Source organism: Leptonotus elevatus, chromosome 18 (assembly GCF_054856555.1).
Source record: "Leptonotus elevatus isolate MCC_2025b chromosome 18, RoL_Lele_1.0, whole genome shotgun sequence".
NCBI classification, from domain to species: Eukaryota; Metazoa; Chordata; class Actinopteri; order Syngnathiformes; family Syngnathidae; genus Leptonotus; species Leptonotus elevatus.
In genome coordinates, this window is record NC_141256.1 from 13,391,875 (window position 1) to 13,401,118 (window position 9,244).

The window sequence follows — 9,244 nt, forward strand, 5'->3', positions numbered from 1 at the left end:
AATGTTCTCCTGGTAAAAAATAAAAATAAAAATCTGTTGTCAGCACAACTTTCGTTTTCCAACATTTTTTGTTTTGATTCTTTTGACAGCCAAGAACAGCACATGTGCCTCCAGTCCTTGCTTGAATTCTGGCACCTGCGTGGGAGGAGTCGACACCTTTACTTGCATCTGCAAAGAAGGTTGGGAAGGACCCACCTGCAGCCAAAGTAAAAAAAAAAATAATAATAATAATCTATCTGTGCATTTTGTGATGTGTGAAGCCTGACATTTTGGGTACATTCAGAACAGATATAAAATGTGTGATTAATCGTGAGTTAACTAGGGAAGTAATTACGATTACAAATCGTAATCGCCTGATGCCCTTAATTTTTAATAATCTTTTCTTTTTTTAAAACATATACATATTTTAAATTTTTTTAATCATCTTTTTATTTTTATTTTTTGGAAAAGATTATTAAAAATTATGTAATTACCTTAGAAAGTTATAAGCGGAAATGACGTCTATTTACATAATGGCGTTGCTGTTTACATCTAAATTTATATACGGGAGTAACTTTCCACTCCCACGTGTAAAATTGGGTTATCCCGTATGTTTTAGAAACAGAAATTTGGTGAATGACATGAATATAATGTCGTTTTTTGTTTTTTTTACCACGGAAAGTTATAAGCAGAAATGACGTCCATTTGTGTAATGGCGTTAAAATCTGAATTTATATACGGGAGTAACTTTCCACTCCCACGTGTAAAATGGGTTATCCCGTATATTTTAGAAACAGAAATTTTGACCTTAACATAAATATTGACTGCATATAAACCTCGTCGATGTTGTTTAAAAACCAATTTGCTGCCGTATATGTAAGCCCGTCCCACGTCCCGCTTAAACGTCTTTTTGTGCTCCTTCAACAGACATAAACGACTGCAACCCTCATCCATGGTACGTATCGTTTCCTGCCTCGCACACTCCCGCGGCCTCGTCAAAGCTTTACCCCCGCCCATCCTCCCCTCCATTTATCCCGGCCCTCCCTCCTCCTCCCTTGCGCTTCACACAGTCTTCGCAAGGGGTTCTAAGAGGGGAGGGGGGGGGGGGGCGGAAGGTGTCCTCAAATCAAGCCTCAAAGGGCCATCTCGGCAAGCGGAGAGCTTTTGGGAATTGAATAGGACAGGGAGAAGGTGGAGTTAACACCAACTCTACCCCGTGGTGAACGCAGGTGGGGGGTGGAAAGGCAGAGGGGGGTGCTGCTGCACATGTCCCTTTTCTTTCTGTGCGACCTGGAGGGGGGATGGGGGGAGGAGAGAGGGGGGGGGGGTGCTGGGTTGGGCTTTGAGGAAGAGTGGCATGATGAGAAGGAGAGGAGGGGAGGGGACTGGACACGCCTATTAGCATCTGAAAGGTGGAAGCTTGTATTGATGAGTTGAATTGAGCTTTGTACCCCCCCGCCCCCGCCCCCCCTCCAACACCACACACACACACACACACACACAAATGATGTGCTTTGTTGCAAGTGGAAAGGATGTCGGTCTCATCTAATCGTCATTTGCGTGTCCCTCAGTTACAACGGCGGCATCTGCGTGGACGGAGTCAACTGGTTCCGATGCGAGTGCGCCCCCGGGTTCGCCGGGCCCGACTGCAGGATCAGTAAGTAGCGACGGCAGGTTTATCGAACCCTAAAGCAGACGTCAGCGCCGTTCGAACAAAAACGCTTTGACTGTTGTGGGTCACCAAAATCCAAGCCCCGGATGGCGCCCTGGCGGCTTTTTCTTTGTGCTGACATGCCTCCAGGGGTCAGAGGTCACCCCTCCTCTATACTTGGGCAGTCACACAAATGCCCACATAAGACAAATTAAGCAGTGACCCTGAAATTCTTCTGCTTTTGTCCTTTGTTAGGGCCAGAAAGTGTCCGTCCACCTTTTCTGTCCAGCTTGAATTTGAGATTTCTCATTCTGACTTTTTTGTGCGTCTCAAACGACAAAAGCCGACGTTCTTTCTAGAGATATTCACACACTTTTAATGTGACTTTTATTCCACGCCATCTTTAAAAACATAAAATGCTCCCGGCTCGCATTTCTGTCCAATCTTGTCTCGTTTGCGGTGTCAAACTGTTTTCGCCTGGATCCGATCCAGATTGCGCATATTTGGCAGCGGGGAATTGAACTGGCAAATCATGTTTAATATGTTCAGACACTTTTATCACTCTGTCACATCTCATCAAATGATGCTGTTATTTGTTGTGCCTACAGTGGATATAAACAAGTCTACACACCCCAATTAAAATACACGCGAGAATCATTTCTAAGCTTTTTCCGCCATTCGTGTAACCGTTACAACTCAAATGAAAAAATAATAATATTCAGACTGTTAAAAAAAAAAAAACTCAATGAGATCATATGGTTGCAGAATTGTGCACACCCTCCTATTCTGTCACCAAGTATAAATGTCGAGACGCGAGAATCATTTCTAAGCTTTTTCTGCCATTCGTGTAACCGTTACAACTCAAATGAAAAAAAAAATTCAGGCTGTTAAAAAAAAAAAACTCAATGAGATCATATGGTTGCAGAATTGTGCACACCCTCCTATTCTGTCACCAAGTATAAATGTCGAGACGCGAGAATCATTTCTAAGCTTTTTCTGCCATTCGTGTAACCGTTACAACTCAAATGAAAAAAAAAAAAACTCAATGAGATCATATGGTTGCAGAATTGTGCACACCCTCCTATTCTGTCACCAAGTATAAATGTCGAGACTTCACTTTGCTTTGTGTCATAAGAAAAAAAAAAACTCCATTTCCTAATCGATGGCATTGTTTGTCAATCAGATATCAATGAGTGTCAGTCGTCGCCGTGCGCCTACGGCGCAACTTGTGTGGATGAGATCAACGGTTTCCGCTGCATTTGTCCACTCGGGAGAACGGGAGTCCGGTGTCAAGAGTGTAAGCACTTTTTATAAGACATATTTGTTAATCTATATTCCTCATTAATGCGTACAGGATGGTTCAACGTGTTCTGTTTCCTTGCCTGCATGTGTAAAGTCATCGGTTTCGGGAAGTCGTGTCACTACGCTGGGCTTCAGTTTCCTCATGGCGGCCGATGGGAGGAGGAGTGCAACAGCTGCTACTGCGGCAACGGGAAAGTGGACTGCACAAAGGTAGCGTTCATTTCGACGTCATTGTTTTCAGAATATTCAGCATTTGTTTTGTCAGTCCACAAGTTAGCTGGTTCCAGCCAACAAATGATGGAAGACCTTCACTCCATAATAGAACCCATCAAATGTAAAAAGTACACCGCGGTGAATGAATATTCTCAGATTCTCCAATTTCATGGACGGTGCTCGTATATGGGGGTGGTCCTACCCCAAAAACGGACAATTGGAAAGAGTCGTCTTAGGTGTTTTGATATGTTGTGTTCGACAGAGCCACTGCCGGTGTAGTGTTACCACAGTTACCTTGAAAGTAACTTAGTTACATTACTGATTACTTGATTTTTAAAAAGTAACTTTACTGATTACATGATTTTAAAAAGTAACTTGGTTACTCTGCTGAATACTCTGTTAAAAAAACTGAGTTACTTTACTGATTATTTAATTTTAAAAAGTAACTACTGTTTACTTGCTTTAAAAAAGTAACTTAGTGACTCTACTGATTACTTAATTTTAAAAAGTAACTTTACTGATTACTTGCTTTAAAAAAGTAACTTAGTGACTCTACTGATTACTTAATTTAAAAAAGTAACTACTGATTACTTGCTCTAAAAAAGTAACTTAGTGACTCTACTGATTACTTAATTTTAAAAAGTAACTTTACTGATTACTTGCTTTAAAAAAGTAACTTAGTGACTCTACTGATTACTTTGTTAAAAAAAAAAAACTTTACTGATTACTTCAAAAGTGACTGAGATAAAAATAATTAAAAAATAAATAAAGTTACTTTAGTAGTTACATTTAGCAGATACTGGCAACCACTGCTGGTCAGTGTTACCTTGAAAGTAACTTTTGTGATTACTTAAAAAAAAAAAAAAAAAAAGTAACCTAGTCTCTTTACTGATTACTTAATTAGTAACTTACTTTACTGATTACTGGATTTTCTAAATAATTAAGTAAAAAAAAAAGTTACATTTAACAACCTTGCATAGCATAGAAACGATACCTGATTTCGCCACTTCATTGGAATGGCATTTTTAACAGTGACATTTCAGAATAGTATATTTTTTAAATTAATTTTTTTAATGAAAGCTTGACTGACAATAATTATATTTATATATATATATATATAGATATTTGACTAAAATGTCCGTCGTCCCCTGTTCGACCTCAGGTTCAGTGTGGTCGACGGCCCTGCCGCCTGCTGGTCTCGGACCAGGACCCGACCTTTCCGTCCTGCCCCGCCGGACGTGAATGTGAACCACACAGATACCTGACGTGTTTTTCAGCCCCTTGTCGTGAGTGGGGGATTTGCTCCCAAGCGCTCACACAAACGAGCACCAAGTGTCAGCCCAACAGCAGCCACCTGGACAACAACTGCGGCCGCATCACGCTGGTTTTCAACAAAGACAAAGTCCCACTGGTGAGTCCTGTTAAAATTCACGACTGCCCTTTTCATATTAAATAATAATAATAATATAAATTAATATAGATAATCATATAAAGGATATATAAATAATAATAAAAATAAGTACAAAAATATTTAAAATAGATAATAAATTAAAATGAATAAATAATAAAATTATTCATGGGTAAAATCAAATACAAATAAATGCATATTAAAATAAATATCAAAAACATATTTATACATTTTTGGGGTTTGAATGAAGTAAAATTTACGACTGACCTTTTAATAATAAATACTAACATATAAATAAAATAATGATATTAAATAAATAAAATAATGATATAATATATAAATAATAATTAAATGAATAAATACTTAAATTAATTAAAATAAATAAATATAAAAAAATATATCTATATTAAAAATAAATACATATTTAAAAATATATATATTTAAAATAAAATAAATATTTTTAAACATATTTATACGTTTTGGGGATTGAATGAGTTAAAATTCACAATTGACCTTTTCATAATAAATATTGGAATAAATATTGAATAAATAAATAATATATATATATATTTAATTTTAATTTTAAATAAATTATTAAAAAACATATTTGTACCTTTTGGGGTTTGAATGAGTTAAAATTCATGACTGACCTTTTTATATATTTTTTCGTCTTTTCATATTACTACCAATCACTGCCATTGAATGTTTGCACTCAGGGAACAACAGTGGAGAATATCTGCTTTGAGCTGAGGTATCTTCCTGACACCCGAACTTTGGCAAAAGACCACAGTCTCCTCCTGCTGTGTGACCTGTCGCATTCCAGTCCGGACGCCGTCGAAGTAGCTATAGTAAGTCGATGAATTTTAATCACTGCTAGACATCGAACGTGTTTTTGTCATCTTTATCTCACTACGCTTTAGCATGAAACGAAAGTGACATGAGATGTTTACTAGTGCAGCTTTTGAGACTCATAAGTCTTGCGTGGTCTCTTACTTGGTTGTCAGTCCTTCCAGCCCGAGGATCTGGCGGACAACAGCCTGATACAGGAGACGGCCAACACCATCGTGAGCACATTGTCCAAGAGGAACAGCAGTAGCATCATGTTGGCCGTCACCGAGGTCAAAGTGGAAACGCAGGTCACGTCACGATCAATGGGTAAGTTGTGCCGGCGATAGAATCGTTTTGGAATTTTCATTTTGGATTTGATTTGATTTATATTTTATTTGTATTGATTTATTTATTTATTTATTTTGGGTGGATTTCTTGTGTGCGAAATGATAATAAAAAATAAAAAAATGTAATCACATTATTAGTATTTGTAACTAGGGGTGTGCCCAAAAAAACGATTCTCATAATAATCGCGATTCTCATTTAGTACGATTCAGAATCGATTTTAAATGTCTCAAAATCGTTTTAATTTTGTTAATGTTTGTTTGTGTGTGCCTTTATTGGTAGCGCTGTTCGTGTTGTACCTGATTTTGCCACTTAGGGGCAGTGTGGTTCCACGTGGTCTGATACACTATTAAGTTGTAGCCACATTAGAGACTAGAAGGAAAAAGTCACGATCAAGTTATTCCAATAAAAGTTTTTTTTTTTTTTTTTTTTTTTGCAGTGTAGTGCCGCGAGTAAGCGCGCTAATTAGCATTAGCGAGTCAGACTGGAGTAGATCATTACGATTCCTTGCACATCTATAGATTGAAGCAAAAATCATTGTCAATCAAATCATTTTGAATCAAAAATCGGTCTTAATCGAAAATCGATTCTGAATCGAAACATACATTGATTTATTTTCGCTCGTGCCCTAAATGGCTTTGGAACCACGTTTATGGTCCGTCATTTGTCCGTGTCAACAGACTACCTGCTGCCCCTGCTGTGCGTCGTCTTCGGTCTGCTCTGCCTCTTCTGGATCATCGTTTGCGTTTGGTGGACTCGCAAACGGAGAAAAGAGCGCGAACGGAACGTGCGCTTCCCGGCCGACGACAGCGTCAACAACCACTGGGAGCCGCTCGGCCTCGTGGCGGGACGTCCGCATCAGCAGCAGCAGCAGCAGCAGCAGCAGCAGCAGCTGAAAGAGAGCAACAGGGAGGCCGAGCAGGAGCGCAAAAAGCTCATGGGGCCCTCCTATCGGACGTGTGATGATGACGAAGAGGAGGAGGAGGAGGAGGAAGAGACGGAGGAGGAGACGGAAGGCGAGCCGGAGCTGGAGGAAGAGCCGCGCGGGGCGGAGGCGGCAAAGCAGCCGGTTTATAAGTACTCAAAGGCTGCAGTGCAGTCGAGCGGCAGCGGGGGGCTGATTTGCACCACGCACACTTCCAGTTCGCCCCTCAAAGCGCCCCACCGGACCCCAGGCTACAGCCCCAAAGACAACCGCTGGAAAAACGTCAGCGCCGTCATGACCGGCCAGAAAGACGTCAGAGACCATTGTGTATAAGACATTTCAACCGCAGACTCGTTAAAGAGGAAAGTGAGAAGCTGCCAGGCAGCCATTTTGTTTTTTTGTTTTTTGGACTGACTACCTGTGGGAAGAAAAACGGCTTTGTGTTTCAAGAAGCCATTATTTGCTTTGTGATCATATTTGTCAAGTCACCGGACATTTTGTTTTTGAAGGCAGCACAGTGGACGTATTTTATTTCATTTTTTGCTTCGATTTGCCTTTTTTTTTTTTTTTTTTTTTTTTTTGTTGGGTGATCTGCTGAACTGAAATGCAACAGTTTTCAGGAGGTAAAAGAAGCCTGCTGCAATTTTTGTTCAAATAAGACTCATTGGGAAGTAGAGAAAAAAAAATCGGTATAATTTGTTTATTTTACAGACTGTTACGGTTTTGAATTGTTAAAGGGGGGGGCGTATACAAATTCAAAAGGACCCGTGAGGGTTTTATTGGGTTGTCGCTCCCTCAAATCCGCCACACGCCAGCCTTACCAAAATACTCGGCTTGGGAGGAAAAATGGAGGACGAGACCCCCAGTGCCTACTTTGTGGCCTTCGCTCATTTTCTCTTTGTTTCAAATTGTCTTGGCTGAAATCTCCGTTTTGAGGATTTTCTTTAGCAGTATTTGAGTTGGTAGCAAGTGCCTTTCTCCGTCGCGCTGCCCCCCGTTTGACCTCCTTGTTTCCAAATCTCAAAAATGTCTCCGCGTGCATTCAAAGATTTCCATTTCACAGCAAAACGCCATTCAAGGTATTCGACCCAAACGCAAACGATTACTCTGTACATATGTGTAAATACAACAACAACAAAAAAAAAAGATGAAAAAAAAAAAACGGGAGTCGCTGTGTATATTTGAAATAAGTAACTTAAGACAAGTCACACATTTTTATTATTATTGTTATTATGATTAATATTATTATTATTATTTTTTTTTTTTACAAAGCCATTCCTTTTATTTATGCCAGTCAAAATAGGCAGGTTTTATATTATGTCATATCCAGAGTCACACAGTAAACAACCTTTACAATTGAGGTACCGCTGATGAAGGACTTTTTGAAGGGTTTAAAAATGGTTTGTTGCAGGGAACTTTATTTTTTACTTATTTTATTGTCAACTCGGAATGTCCGAATCTATGCTGTATTTTGCGTTCTCAAATTATTGTTAATTTATTCCTTCTTACGATTAAAAGTTGACGTTAACCCAAAGATTTTTATTTAATTTTTTTTTTTTACGATATGTTGTATCACACATTCTGTTAAATATTGCGTTTGTAAAAAAAAATCCACCCGTTTCATCCATCTCAGGGGGCGGCCATTTTGTCACTCACCGCCACCCGAAAATGACATCGCGGTCGCTCAGGGCTCAAGTAACGACCAATCACGGATCAGCTTGCGAAGGTCACATGACCAAACTCAGAAAAACAGGTGAGCTGTGATTGGTCGTTGCCTGAACCCTGAGTAATTGTGATGTCATTTTCAGAGTTGGCAAATCCAGGTCCAGAAAGTAAAAACCCTGCCATAGTTTGGCTTTAGCCTTTGGTGCTAGCTAGCTAGCTAGCTAGCTCTCTAACGAGCTCCAATGCTGCTGGTTTACCTGCTAGCGAGCTAGCTAGCAAAAGAAGCTGGCAGGCTTTTTTACTTTCTGGACCTGGATTTGCCACCTCTGGTCATTTTCAATGGGCCGCGAGTAGCAAAATGGCCGCCCCCCTGAGATGGATGTTTAGACTAGTGAGGGCGCACACAACATATTATTGTAAAGAAAATTTTCAGGTTGAGTTCCCTTTATAAGTGGATTTAGTTTTTGTTGTTGTTTGGCCCGATATAACCGCCTTAAAGCGCAAACGCGAACCATTTCTAAGCCCGTCATAAACCCTTTTTTGTTTCAGGTGCCTTAAATGTATGAAGCGATGCATTATTTGTGTAATCAGTTGTCGTCATTTTATGTTTTTTGTTTTGTTTTCACAAGTTGTTTAACTCTTTGAAACATTGTGTGTTCTATTGTGGCGTGTTTTATTCGCCTTTTTTGTAAAGTGCTTTCCTCGTCTCACTTTGCTTTCGTGGAGATTTCTGGCTAACGTGACAGAATTGAAAAAGGAAGAAGGCGGCGTAACAAAAGGGAAATCGAAACTATCCGCCGTGGCTCTTTGACGGCGTCGTGAGCGTGGATGGGGACAGTAGGTCAAATGTGGACAAAAACGCATTATCGTCATGTTTTGGTTTCAAGGCTTTAATGAAGGGAACAATGTTTGCAGATGTTACCTTGCA

The 9,244-nt window shown here is 39.7% G+C and overlaps 1 protein-coding gene across 2 annotated transcripts in view; it reads left to right on the plus strand.

Moving 5' to 3' along the window:
• The window catches only part of jag2b (jagged canonical Notch ligand 2b), a 49,517-nt gene extending 41,319 nt beyond the window's left edge, over positions 1 to 8,198 (plus strand). For both annotated transcript variants that reach the window (XM_086061129.1, XM_086061130.1), the window contains 9 exons: positions 90 to 206; positions 907 to 934; positions 1,551 to 1,636; positions 2,814 to 2,927; positions 3,027 to 3,142; positions 4,308 to 4,556; positions 5,270 to 5,401; positions 5,558 to 5,708; positions 6,407 to 8,198. In XM_086061129.1, coding sequence (XP_085917255.1) covers positions 90 to 206; positions 907 to 934; positions 1,551 to 1,636; positions 2,814 to 2,927; positions 3,027 to 3,142; positions 4,308 to 4,556; positions 5,270 to 5,401; positions 5,558 to 5,708; positions 6,407 to 6,984 — 1,571 coding nt within the window. In that variant the 3' untranslated portion in view covers positions 6,985 to 8,198. The remainder of the gene's footprint in view (positions 1 to 89; positions 207 to 906; positions 935 to 1,550; positions 1,637 to 2,813; positions 2,928 to 3,026; positions 3,143 to 4,307; positions 4,557 to 5,269; positions 5,402 to 5,557; positions 5,709 to 6,406) is intronic.
• Positions 8,199 to 9,244: the final 1,046 nt, after the last annotated feature.